Source organism: Hoplias malabaricus, chromosome X1 (genome assembly GCF_029633855.1).
Source record: "Hoplias malabaricus isolate fHopMal1 chromosome X1, fHopMal1.hap1, whole genome shotgun sequence".
Lineage (NCBI taxonomy): Eukaryota > Metazoa > Chordata > Actinopteri > Characiformes > Erythrinidae > Hoplias > Hoplias malabaricus.
In genome coordinates this window covers 19743458-19758237 of record NC_089818.1, presented here as the reverse complement: position 1 = coordinate 19758237, position 14780 = coordinate 19743458, and the positions used below count along the sequence as shown (strand labels likewise).

The window sequence follows — 14780 nt, the reverse complement described above, 5'->3', positions numbered from 1 at the left end:
TAGTTTAGTTTGTATTTATTATGATTTATGTTTGCCCATTTGTATTTTCAGGCATTTGAAGACATTTATATTGAACAGAGGAAGGTGGTGAAAGTAGTACTGGAATATGCTGACAAGGTCTTCACGTACATCTTTGTGCTGGAGATGTTTCTCAAGTGGATTGCCTATGGCTTTAAGAAGTACTTCACAAATTACTGGTGCTGGTTGGATTTCCTGATTGTGGATGTGAGTGTACATTTTTATGGTTTTATTTCACTGAAACAATCGATTGTTTATTGTACTGTGTTGAATTTGGCTGATGTCACCATTTTCTGATGAGTTCAGTATGAAGATGTGTGACGTCTTACAGTGCATTTGGAAGTATACATTCTTCATGAACGCTTTTCTTTATTCAATAATGGCATGCACCACAATATGAAAAGAACATTTGAAAATGTATTTATGTAGACTCTGTAAAAGCACATTTTTGTTGTTTTGGATTTATACGGTAGTTGTTTTTGAGCATTAATTCATTGCAAAAAATTATCCAGCCAAGATTGTCCAATCAAAACAGAAAACGACCACAAAAACATTAGTTTTGATATTTGAATTATAAAAAAGATTATTAATATGACACGTAAGATACTTATGGATTCCATTTATCAATTTTTTTTACATAATAAAACGTATTTTAAGACATGTCTTCAGTACCATACCAGTACTATACTATACCATACAATATTTATATATATAGGCAGCAATGGTCACAGACAATTCAAATTCTCTTCCACACACACACACCAAAATGAGTTGCACTGAGGGTAAGGCGAGTGAGAATTACCTTATATGATTTGAATGCACAAGCCCTCACTGTGTTTCTCCTGGTTTCACCCACTCGTCTGACCCCATACAGATCTCCACACATACCTCTAATGATAGGGTAAGTTCATAGTTCAAAGGTCAGAGGTGAGTAAACACTCAGGATAAGCGGTCACATCTGCATGACGACTGCTTTTCTGTTTCACTTGTGCTACTTCAAGATATAAATGCCACTGTCTCTCCTAGACAAAATCAAAACCTATTTTTTATTTGTTTGAGTATGTAGGCTTACAGATTTTGTAACAGTTATGTGGTTACATGTGCAGGACCCTGGCTTTTATATCAGATGAACTTGCCCCCATCATTTTTTTTTTCTGTGGAAGATTTAACAAGAGGAACTAGACGGTGTTTTTATTTATTTACATTTTTAAGTATCTTTTCTACATACCATTATTTCAGTGCTGTTGCAGAGGCTCATGAGATTATCTATTGAGTGGTGAAAAGAGAGCAAGAGTTTCTCAGTTAACTAGATCTTGTATTGTATCAGGGAATAATTAAAATCTTGTAGTTGCGTGCTGTATGCAATTTTTATATTATTTTATTTACTGATTTTTTGAAACTAGAGCCTCACACAAACATGTTGTATGAGTCCTTTTTAGGTATACTGGACAAAATCCAAAAGTACTTTCTTTTATAAAGAACTAGAGTTTTTTGGGACAAATACAACGTTTAGAAAAAATATATTTGCAGTATTCTCATTTGGCATAACTATACACTTTTGGCACTGCAAAGTGCCTAAAGTTAATTTGGCTGAAGTAATTAAATTGTCATTGTAAAAAACTAAATTCTTTATAAAAAACCTCTCTATTTAATATATATGCATACTGAAATGCATATATAGTTGAGTATGCGGGTAAGTGCGCTTAATAAAATGCGTATTGGAGCATACTTTGTCTTTGTCGGCATGTCATTTCATTAGATGATCACAAACATCATGCCATTTCCTGCAACAGTCATCAGCAACGGGTCATTCAACAGCAGAATACCATACTGTTCTCTCCACTTTGAATGTAGAATAGAGTGGAAGTATATTTCTTGTAACAACCCAATTTATAAATTACACATCAGAATTTACTCAACTTAAGACGTCCCAATAAGCGTGTTCCTGTAGAATGTCCCATAACCCATAATTATTGGCTCTACAATGTTTAACCATTTATTTTGCCAAATTTAACTTCATTATTGTATAAATAGTATACGGATATATCCTGATCAAGGTTTTCTTTGCTGCTGGTAGAAGTTTTGTTTTGTTCCAGTTTGAAATTTTGTTTCAAATACAGCTGAAGTGTGCATACTGCAAGTACATTACAGTTACTACAATTATTGAATTTTGTTTAATTTTAGAGTATTTAGGAATATGTCATAACTTGATTTGTTTTAGCTTTCTATTTAAAATTACATATTTATTGTGTCTTTTGTATAAACCATGTTTCCATAAAAGGTTTTTTTTTTTGTTAAATGCAATAAAAAACAAGAATCTGTGATTTGTTTTCATCCTACTCTTTTCATCAACTAACTTAATTGTATAAACCATTATAAACAAATCTAGAATTTGACACCCGAAATATGCTCCAAAAACAGAGGCATGTGTACCACTATGTCAAAATATCTTTTAATTATATCTCTTAATCATTTATTCATTCATTCATTCATTCATTCATTATCTGTAACCGCTTATCCATTTCAGAGCGCTGTGGGTACACCCTGGAGGGGGCGCCAGTCCTTCACAGGGCAACACACACACCTGTGGACACTTTTGAGTCGCCAATCCACCTACCAATGTGTGTTTTTGGATCGTGGGAGGAAACCGGAGCACCCGGAGGAAACCCACGCAGACACAGAGAGAGCACACTAAACTCCTCACAGACAATCACCCGAAGGAAACCCATGCAGACACAGGGAGAACACACCAAACTCCTCACAGACAGTCACCCGGAGGAAACCCACACAGACACAGGGAGAACACACCACACTCCTCACAGACAGTCACCCAGAGCGGGACTCAAACCCAAAACCTCTAGGTCCCTCGAGCTGTGTGACTGCGACACTACCTGCTGTGCCACCATTTAATTAATCTAAAATATATCAAAATCAACATTCAGAATTTCTTATCGCTGTAATCTTGCCCATATAAGTAATACTGACTTTTCTTTTAATTCTCTTTAACATTTTTTAATTAATTCCGTTACATCCCCGCTGCCTGTTCATGTACTGTCCTTTTAAAACCACACTACCATGCAGTCATGTGACTTTGCCTCATTCAGTCTGCCACATGGAAACAACATGGAGGAGAACCTAAACAAAGAGGTGGACAGAGCGATTTGCGCAGCTCGTAACAAAGAAAAGTGCTGCGTCTGTAGGTTGGACATGTTTAGAGTCTAGTGAAGACGACACTGAACATAAAGTAGTCAAATGTAAACACTGATTAATTTCAGACCAAAATATGTCCCTCGGTCTGTTTCACACTGAACACAATCACACTCCGAATATGAACAGAGCACGGCTTAAAAACAGAGAAAAGCTCCCAGCAACATTAGAAACATATATCTCACCTTCAATATTGGAGCATATTTAGAGTGCAAGCTTTGTCAGTGAACTCTGAGGCAACAAAGAACAACAAAATAATCGTTTATTAATCGTAATCGAGGTAAAATGTTCAATGAAGCGTGATATTGGTTTTCAATCGCATCGCCCAGCACTACTTCAGCTGTTTGTTTGATTCTGCTGCTCATTAGAAAACTGATCTCAACTGTAGGCCAGCACAGCACACACATTCTGTGTCTATAAAGCCACGCTAACACAATAAAGGTTAAAGATAATAAACAGGGATTCTTGTTTTATTGCATTTTACAAAACATTGCAATATTTTATCAGGTTACTTTAACATTTGCAAAATATTTCTTAGCAATACATTGTTGTAAAATGTGTAATAGCAGTGTGCTCAGCTGGTATAACTGTGTTTTGATGAAAGTTTGATTGCAGTGTCAGTAAATACTGCCATATCAGATATAGGGGATGTTTTTCTTTTCTAATTTGAAGAACATACCTCAGTGCTGCAAGTTGTGGATAATGTAACTTACAAGAATGTATGTTTTTTTCCATTTTTAATATAAAGTGCTGACTTCATACATTGTAATGTATTTTCTAGGTTCCTGTAGCAAGGATAACTTATTGGACTGAGTATACTTTTTATATCGCTTATTTTAAATAATTACTATTATTTTTGTGATTACACCTAGTGCACAACTCCCTTATATAAACTCTTGGTAGATGCTGAAATGTACTGCAAATCTCAAGCCCAAAGTCCAAATCTGGAACCTAAGCCCAATCCAAACAGACGTCAGAACTCTATGAGTTCTGAGAAATATCTTCTAGGTTTTTGAACTCTGATAAATATTTAATTAACTCAATAAGTAATAGCCCATCAGTTTGTGGTTTATTATAAACTACAATAAAGCTCAAATATACTTTTCTCTTTCAATCCTGCAGGTGTCGTTGATTAGCTTGGTGGCTAACTCTCTGGGATATTCAGATTTCGGAGCTATTAAATCCTTAAGGACCTTAAGAGCACTCAGACCACTGAGAGCTCTCTCCCGATTCGAAGGAATGAGAGTAAGAACAACTTCTCTTCTGTGTTTCTTGTATTTAGTTACGGAAATAATATATAATATACACGTCCTGAAAAATGGTATATTAGTGTTGAAACATAAGGTTTGTCATCGCCTCACTCCTCAGTTTACGTTTACAAACCTTACGTTTACTTTAATTCTAAATGACATCCATCAGGGCACCAGAGGTGGCAAAATAAAAGTAAAAAATTCTCTCCAAGATTTCATCCCAACTGTAAGTAATCTCAAAGCAGCTTGAGAGGTGTCTGGGATTTATTTTACTTTCTGGATCTAAAGTTACCAACTCTGCAGTATATAATATATTTATAGGTTTTGTCCTTGCCCCTAAAGAGTAACAGATCCCTTTGTATCCGAAGAAACATCTGTAACAGCCAGATAAAATATTCTAGTGTGTTCCTCCAATGTTTTTCCTCCTCGTTTCACAAGGTGCACTCAAGTTTTGGTGACATCCTAATGTAGGATTAGGGTTTAAACGTCTACTGACTACTACTACTACACTAGATTGTAGACAGGTCCAATATGTCTCCCAGAACTGTGTGGTCTAACGTGTTTGTCTGCTGTTGTCGAGGTGGTGGTTAACGCACTGATTGGAGCCATCCCCTCCATCATGAATGTCCTGCTGGTGTGTCTGATCTTCTGGCTCATCTTCAGCATCATGGGTGTCAACCTTTTCGCTGGCAAGTTTGGGAAGTGTGTTAACAGGACAGGCTACATCCACAATGCATCAGTTGTGAACAACAAATCTGAATGCCAGGCCATGAACGACACCCAGTTCTACTGGACCAAGGTGAAGGTCAACTTCGACAATGTCGGTTTGGGCTATCTTTCGCTTTTGCAAGTGGTAAGTGGTACAATTTTTTTGCTGTATTCATGTTGTTTGTTTGGGAGTTGACAGTTATGTCAGTCTTTCATGTCCATTTTCCCTGGCTATGCTGAGTCATCTCACTTCTTTTCTGGTCTCTGGTCCCAAACCTATCATTTACCTCTGAAAATAGTCTGCTTTCAGTCAATCACAAAAGCATATAATTGCCTGTTACCAAGGCAGTGGCTTCCTATGGTGTGCATCCAATTGGTTTACAACTGACTATTGTGTGGGTCTTGTCTTTATAAGGGGTAAATGTGTGGGTAAGGGGTAGGGTAGTTATATATCAGGTTTGAAATAAAAGCCATATTTGAGAAAATTGCGTTTAATAGCTTTTCTAAAAGTAGGTCATGTTTACCTTGGTATGTGTCTTTGTTATCCAGGCAACTTTCAAAGGCTGGATGGAAATCATGTATGCAGCTGTGGATTCCCGTGGTGTAAGCTTTTTTATTGCTTCAGGAAAAGACAGAAATGATATCAAATAAAAAAATGTTGAAGTGTAAATCAAAATACTATCCTCTGTGTTGCTTTCTTCACCGCAGGTAGAAGAGCAGCCTATTAAAGAAATCAATCTTTACATGTACTTGTATTTTGTCATCTTCATCATTTTTGGATCATTCTTCACCCTTAATCTGTTCATTGGTGTCATTATTGACAACTTCAATCAGCAGAAGAGAAAGATAGGTGCTGATACTTTTTTAGATTTACAATTTTAGAGAGATATTTAATCTGAATGTGGATATTTGTTGGTTAATATAAGACTAACCTCTTTTTTGCTGTTTCTAGGTGGACAGGACATTTTTATGACTGCAGAGCAGAAAAAATATTACAATGCCATGAAAAAATTGGGGACAAAAAAGCCGCAGAAGCCCATACCAAGACCAATGGTATAACACAAGTTTCATTCAATTAATGTTATTATCTTAGCTATGAACCTAGTGTATTTCTTAATAATTGTTAACAATTTGTTGGTCTATCTAGAATGTTCTGCAAGGATTCTTCTTTGACTTGGTGTCCAAACAAGCCTTTGACATTACAATCATGATTCTCATCATCTTGAACATGATTACCATGATGGTGGAGACAGATGAGCAGTCCATTCGCATGGAGTTCATCCTGAACAACATCAACCTGGCCTTCATCATCATCTTCACCACTGAATGCCTCATCAAGATTTTTGCCCTCCGCTGCTACTTCTTCACCATTAGCTGGAACATATTTGACTTTGTAGTGGTCATCCTTTCTATTGTGGGTGGGTAATGACTGTTTGGAGGAGTTGCTTTAGATATATCAGGGGTATCAAACTTGTCTTGAGCTATGAGCTTTCCAAAATACAGTAAGCCGTGTACTGTCTAATGACATATAGGCAACGTTCATTAAACACAGTCAAAAGGAGGTCTCAAATCTCAAATCACTACATTGTTTTGGACCAATACATGTCATGCCACTTTGCTTGAAATGTTTTTTTTCATTTAAAATCTAGCCTACTGCCAGCATGTGGCTGAGATGCAGCTTCCAGCAACATCACATCCATCTTTGGCTGAGAGTTTAAATAGAACAGAGCTTCCTATAGTACTTAAATTCCTCTCATCCATCTAGCTTGGTGGCTAAGGTAGAGGGCTCAAATTATTTGTTGGTGTAACTTTGATATAGTGCATTAGCCTCAGGTTTTTCAGGAACCTGTAAAAATAAAACAAATATTTTCATGTGTATATATGCAAATGCATATGTGCGAATGTGCCATTATTTATCATTGTACAAAGAAATGTGTCTTTAACATTTAACCACTCAAAATCCACTCAGAACCACACATGGGCACACACACTTTAGTGCTCTAGGGGCAGTGAACAGAACACACACAGGGAAGCAGGCAGCCATCCCCAGGTGCCTGGAGAGAAGTTGGGGTTTAGGAGCCTGGCTCAAGGGCTCCTCAGCCATGGATTGAGGGAGGACAGTACTGTTCCTTCATTTCCACTGCCCTCAATTTTCCTGCCTGCCATGGGGATCGAGCAGGCGACCTTCCATTCCCAAGTTTGCTTGTCCAAACTTTAGGCGACAACTACCCCCTATATATTGTATTTATAAAACATATATAAATAAATATACAGGGGGTCCTCGACTTACGATGTTGATCCGTTCCTACATGGTGTCGTAAACTGATTTTCGGTGCATGTCGGAACATACGTACATACTGTACGTAAATAACATACTGTAAGCACTTATCCTATCCTAACACCTATCCTCCTCGGTCCCGAGCCGCGTAACCGTGTATTCTTCCGCCACGCACACCAAACACGAAGTTCACGTTACGACGTTTACGACACAAAACCACTTAAGTCAAAACAAGGCTTTATACAGTAAATGGGAGATGTGTCGTAACCACGAAACATCGTAACTCGAGACTGACATAACCCGAGGACCTCCTGTACTGCCAATAATATATTTATTGTTTTTCTGTATATAATGTGTCATTATTTCACATTTTAGTTTCAGAATTCCTTGTATCTGTCTCTCTCTGCAGGAATTGTCCTGGCTGATATTATTGAGAAGTACTTTGTGTCTCCCACTTTGTTTCGGGTTATCAGACTGGCCAGAATTGGAAGAGTCCTCAGGCTCATACGAGGAGCCAAAGGAATAAGGACGTTACTCTTTGCCTTAATGATGTCGCTACCAGCGCTATTCAACATCGGCCTCTTGCTTTTTCTCGTCATGTTCATTTATGCCATTTTTGGTATGGCCAACTTCGCCTATGTGAAAAAGCAAGGCGGAATCGATGACATGTTTAACTTCGAGACATTTGGGAACAGCATGATATGCTTGTTCCAGATCACCACCTCAGCTGGGTGGGATAATTTATTGGATCCAATCCTGAACAACTCACCTGAGGAATGCAACCCACAAATCATCAACACAGGAACCAACACCAAGGGCAACTGTGGAAGTCCTTCAGTGGGGATTACATTCTTTGTCAGTTACATCATCATCTCCTTCCTTATTGTTGTTAATATGTACATTGCCATTATCCTAGAAAATTTCAGCGTGGCCACGGAAGAGAGCACAGAACCTCTCAGCGAGGACGATTTTGAGATGTTCTATGAGGTGTGGGAAAAGTTTGACTTCGAGGCTACACACTTCATTGAGTACTCCAAGCTGTCAAACTTTGCAGATGCACTGTCAGAGCCCCTGCGGATCCCCAAACCCAACAGGATTAAGCTAATCAACATGGACCTGCCCATGGTCAGTGGAGACAAGATCCACTGCCTTGACATCCTGTTCGCCTTCACCAAACGTGTCCTGGGTGAGTCGGGTGAGATGGACGCCCTCAAGCAGCAAATGGAGGACAAGTTTATGATGGCCAACCCTTCCAAGATCTCTCACGAGCCAATCACCACAACTCTCCGGCGCAAACAAGAGGAAGTTTCAGCAGCTATCATCCAGCATGCTTATAGGAGGCACCTGGTCAAACGACAGGTGAAGCAAGCTTCCTACTTGTATCGACAAATAAACCTTGACGGTGTGTACGTTGAGGACGCCCCAGAGAAAGAGGGACTCATAGCTTGTATGATTAAGGAGAATTATGGCCCTGAGGAGGAAATAGTTGAGGAGTCTGTGCAATCTTCTCCTCCGTCATATGAGACCATCACTATGGCTAACAGCGACCTCTTCCAGGTGCTGATATCTGACTCCAGGGACTCTGTACCCTCTGAGCCTTGCACCTCGGCAGAAACTTATGAAGAGACCTTTCTTTAGGAACTGTTGCTCTTTTTTTAAGTTGAAAGTGTGTTTGGGTCCATTTTAAAGCGTGTCGGGGCCACCTTTTTCAAGATGAGCATACACAGTGTTCACAGCACATTAGATTTTATGGAGAAATTATACTTTTTTATGTTGTTTGCTATCACGTAATATGCAAAGGAATCCAGAACTTATAAGAAAGAAAGACAAAGTATTTTTTGCAGTTTTCTGTGATATTTTATCATTGCACAAGCCATGCGTTATATTAATATCGCTACAGACATTGAAACATCAGGATGTGTGAATAACAATTTAGCAAAAAAGAGCAAAAGATCATCATTATATCAGTGGACTAATAAGTTTAAAGGTCCTGCCAGATCGTATTGATTATAGACTAAATGGCTTTTAGATATTTACCTCACAAGATGGGTTTTGACTATAATGATACATTCCTCAACAAATTTTGATTTGTATATCTCCAGGGCTGCAAAATATTATTTTTTTATAGTTCAAATGTCTGGGTTTAAAGGAAAGAATGACATCTTTATAACTTGAAAGTTATTTAGAGTGGGAACGTGAACTGTCCATGTTTAGGACATATCAACTCAGTAGCTCTTAATCATGAGCACACCAACTAAAAAAATCTGGCCTCTTTCGTTCAATTATGATTAATTTTGTTTTTCAGAGGCACAACACACTAATCTTTACAGTATAGTTTCCTACATAATGTGGGATCATATCATTAAAGGCTAAGCACCAGCGATATGAAAGTGTCAAACAAATAAATACAGTGGAATTTGAGTTCCTAACTTGTGTTTATTGAGAGTCAGAAAACATGTTATTTCTTACTAATTGAAGGAATAAGGTTTAAAAGACCGTTGGTCTCCCCCCCCAACGGTGTTGGGAAACTCTAATAGGCGTCTTGCCTGTGACGTAGATGGTGGACAACAACTCTAGAAGCTGCACTTAATTTAATGCAAAATGACGAAAAGGTGTGTTGTTGTTGGCTGCAATCATTCAATGTACAGTGGGACATCTGTGAACAAATGACCCAAAGATCCCAAAATATCCAGAAAATGGACTAAATCTGTCCACTTTAAACGGACACTTTGGAAAGGACCCTCCGCTCACTCCGTTATCTGTAGCTCATTTCACTGGCGCTTTTCCAACAATATGGGCATGTAAGGACACCAACGAAAAGTGTTCAAGAGCCTCTGTAACATGGAGGTAAACAGGGTAAGGACACTCACTTCGCCTGTTTTAGCTGGTGTTAGTTAACGTTAGCTTGACTCGCTAAACTCGGTGGCTCAGATTATACTCGGCTACGTAGCTGCATTACGGAGGTTTATAGTGTCGGATGAATTCGAGTTCGACTTCGATCACATTTACAAGAATAACGGTACCTCTACATTTGAGTTTAGCTCATTGCTAGGCTATTGTCATGAATAATGTTGGTTATTTAGCTAGATACTGTCATAACAGTCAGTCATAACGGTGTTTTACCGCGGCGTTGTTCAGCTGTTGTCCACCAGTGACGTCACGGTTGCGTTCAAGAATTTCCGTAGCGAGCTCGGGTTTTTCCGTCAGTTTAATAAAATTGTCAGTTTTAAAGCAAATTACGCTGCTATTTTCATTTTAATTCATACTTATATCTGTCAGTAACTACAATAATGTGAAATATTCATGGAGGTCCATTAGGTGGTGCTTAGCATTTAATAACATTTTTAATTATATTCTAGTATTTCTAATACAGATAAGGGTCAGGGGTCATGATCATTCACTAATGTGTTTTCTCTTTTAATACAAATTTCAAATCAAACTTGCACTAAATGAAGGAAAAATACGAGTCATTTGCTTTAGAACAAAACCTATTTTCTAAACTTAGCCAAATTAGAGTTTTCAGACTGTAATATGGAGATCTGCAATATGTGCCTGTTCCTGCTTTGTGTGTGTGTGTGTGTGTGAGTGAGTTCATGTGATTGATTCAACTTGATAAAGCTGTCTTCAGGAGCCTTTTCTGAGGGCATTGAGACACTGTTGTAAGCAATAATCTAAATCCCTACTTTAATGGTTTGTGTGAGAGGGGGGTGTATGCTGTAGACCAGGGGTGCCCAACTCCAGTCCTGGAGGGCTGGTATCCAGCAAAGTTTGGTGATTGCTCTGCTAAAACACACCCCTTAAACCTGGCAGTTAACAGATAAGTTGACTCAGGTGTGTGTGAGCAGAGGTATAACCAAAATTTGCTGGATATCCTCCAGGACTGGAGTTGGGCACCCCTGCTGTAGACCATCATATCATTTACAGTTCATTTACTTTCTTCAGTAGTTACTAAATTATTCTGAAAGGGAGCTTCAGCAGTATGCTATACTCAGCTATAAAGAAAAGCAAGAGAAGGAAAGTGAACAGAGAACTGAGATATAACAAACATCTGCTAGGTGTTGTTCTTTTTTTTATACAAAATATTTTCCTATTGTAAGAGGTTTATTCGTTTATGAAATATTACAGAAATTGACAATAAAATATTTGTCATGAACTACAGCTTGTACATTTGTACACTTACAATACTGTAAAAACCCATTCTAATGTACATCAAACTGCATCAAATGTACATCGTTTGTACATACGTGTACCGTCCATAAAGATTATAAATATTGCAGTGTGTGTCTACACATTCCACACCCTATCTCCTTTCTGTTTGATGTGATGAAAATCATGGTGCTCCCCCACCACCCCATCCCCTCCCTCCCTTCCACTGCTGCTGAGAAAAGGGGGTCTGGTCTTTGTGTTCCCAGCAATGCGGCCCAGATCTCCACCCTTGCCTTCTCAGAGGAAAAGGAAAATGTGATGTGCAAAGATAGAAGAAACATGTAACAGTATATTTCAGGATGTCTTAATTATTTTTATTTTTAAAGGTGCACCAAAAAGGATTATGGTACCAATGGATGGTGCAGTTTTGCAGAAACTGAGGTTTGCTAGGTTCAAGTTTAAGTGCAAGGTGTCCCCTGAATTACGGTACAAGGGAAGTGGCTGGAAGTGTTTAGGATCAATCTATGAATAATCCCCGACAATGATGTTGGATGACTGTAATCTGGGATCACCGAGAGCATCAACACCAGCAGTCTCTTTGTTTGATTGGCAAATTTAGTCTATTTACTTTTCTTATTAAAGATTCTTTAACGACACATCCTTTAAGATCCAGCATTAGGCCGCCTTCTTACAGAGAAAGCATTTACAGAAACCTTGGGTTTTTTATTTATTTATTTTATCTTAATTTTTTGATATTTATTTATCTATCAAATATCTCTTAAACATGCCTCTTTAAAGTGGACGTATGATGAAAATATCACTTTTTCCAAGGCATTTTGCCTGAAAATTAAATAAATGAAAGGTAATGCATTGACTTGTACGCAACGTTCAAGAAAGTCTGCAATCAAAAATTCAAACTAATTTTATTTTAAGAAATCCACAGTCTGCAGAAGCCTCAGACTGTAGTTGGAGTTTGTAATGAGCACAGATTTTTTTGGGGGCTTTGGAAGAGGGAGCCAATTTGGCAGAGCTCCCAGAGAGCTTGCCCCTCTCCTGCCCAACAGAGAGGGTGCTCAAATCCCTCAGAGACCAGCTGGACCGTATGGATTATCCCAGCGGAGAGAGGGGAAAAAAAATCACTTGTTTTAATTACACACGCATACTTCTCTCTCTCCAGTCATACATACAGACAGAAGCAGTCAGGGTTTTTCTGTTCACTGCAAAAGTCATTTTCTCTACTTTATTTCTCTTTCCTTCAGCTGTGTGCATACATTTATTGGGCATTTCCTCTCCAATGCTTTATGTCTTGATTAACCCATCCTTATGTAGCTCATTATCTCGCTTGCTGCATTTTCTTGCTTTTGCGCAAAAGTAAGTTCTTTGCTTTTTTACTTCCTCTAGTTTCTTTACGTGCTAGAATTGCTATGAAATATATGGAGGGAAAATCCCTCTTTATGAATGTACCTAAGTAATTGAGATGATGTTTAAGCATTGGAACATGTGGCCAGGATTAAGCTTTGCTAGAGGGGAAACATAAGAGATTAAAAATGCACTATTACTAATTACAAAAATGTACTTGCACATGCTACTGCCCTTTGCAATTCTGTGAACACAATCCAAATGCATCTGAAATTTGATTTAGACAGAAAAAAAATTCCCTTGGACTGACCTTGGACTGTATGTCATTGTAGTCATTAAGCATGACCTGTAGAAGGGTCAAATGCACCTTAAGGGGTTTACTTTTAAAGGAACTGATCTATCACATGCAAGAAGTGTTTGTACCATCACTGTCCAAATCGTGGAATGCATATCAGGGCAATGAGGAGGCTTTTAAAGAATTGTATTTCTGCTACAGGTAGTCGACCATGATCCACTGCAAATGTATTTTCTTTCACCAAATTAAAAACTTGCTGGCTAGTCTATAAGGCTAATCATGTAAAAAAAAAAAACCTGATGAGGCATCAAAAGCTATTTGGCTGTAAATGGCACCCCCTTGTGGAGATTTTTGTAGTCCACTAAATGTGAGTGAGTGAATAAGTCACAAGACATTTCAGTTTGGTTCAAAATGTATAGAACATAAAACATGAACAAATGTATTTAGCAATAGCTAAAATAGTAATTTTCATTTATTCATTCATTCATTATCTAACCCTTATCCAGTTCAGGGTCGCGGTGGGTCCAGAGCCAGTCCTTCAAAATAGTTATTTGCTGCTTAAAATTAAACTTAATGAATTATCAAAAATCACCTGATAGTAACACTGAAGCATAACCTCAATTATAAGTATGTTAGTATGAACAGCACAGGTTTTCGTTGCACTATGTCAAATTTGGCTAAGTTTGAAAGAAATAGGAATACTGATGGAGGAGTAAAACAACATGGGAAAACACAAATATCAACCATAAAATTAAACACCTCCTTGAGCATACATTAGCACTTTGTAGTTCTACAGTTACAGGTTGTAGTCTTCTGTTGCTCTGCGTCTGTTGTTTGCCCCATTTCAATGTGTACTTTGTAACACTTGACTGTACTAACTTCACCTTTAGGGCGGGGAATTTGGAAACTCCAGGCCTAGAGGTTACGTGGTGTGTAGGAAGCCGCTAGCAGTTAGCATTCAGGACACATACTCTGGAGTGGGCTACACAAAGGCTAGTTTATTTAGCTACTACACAGACCATACAAAGCCAGGTCATACGGCTGCTACTCATTCCGTTCATATATAAAGGAAAAGTGCAGCAGGGAACTTCTTAATAGTGTTATTGGATTTAATAGAGAGTCTACACTAAGATGGAGGGGTGCAGCCTAATGCTGAGATACCAGCTTACACTCTACTACCCCCTCTCTCATGGGAGAGACCCTTATATACCTGTACCCATATATATATATATAAAAAAAGTTTGTAACCGTTACAACTTCAATGGTCAGGACCAACACAGAGCAGATGATTTTGGGTTGACACAGGTTGTGGTACTGGTACAAGTGGATCAGGCACAGCAGTGCTGTTGGAGTTTTCACCACAACGTCAGTGTCGCTGCAGTGCTAAGAATGATCCACCACCGACATAATACTTGTTCTCTTGTTGTCCTGACCTTGAAGAACGGGTTAAAAACGGCAAACAACTTATGCAGAACAACAAATAGACTACAACCTGTAATTGTAGAAATACAAATTACTC

General features: G+C 38.3%; 1 protein-coding gene across 1 annotated transcript in view; it reads left to right on the top strand.

The window, feature by feature from the left end:
* LOC136675786 (sodium channel protein type 2 subunit alpha-like) overlaps positions 1–9099 on the top strand; it is a 46035-nt gene extending 36936 nt beyond the window's left edge. The window contains exons 19-26 of the mRNA XM_066652537.1: positions 52–225; positions 4348–4470; positions 5056–5328; positions 5733–5786; positions 5892–6033; positions 6136–6236; positions 6331–6601; positions 7871–9099. Coding sequence (XP_066508634.1) covers positions 52–225; positions 4348–4470; positions 5056–5328; positions 5733–5786; positions 5892–6033; positions 6136–6236; positions 6331–6601; positions 7871–9099 — 2367 coding nt within the window. The remainder of the gene's footprint in view (positions 1–51; positions 226–4347; positions 4471–5055; positions 5329–5732; positions 5787–5891; positions 6034–6135; positions 6237–6330; positions 6602–7870) is intronic.
* The last annotated feature ends 5681 nt before the right edge of the window (positions 9100–14780 follow it).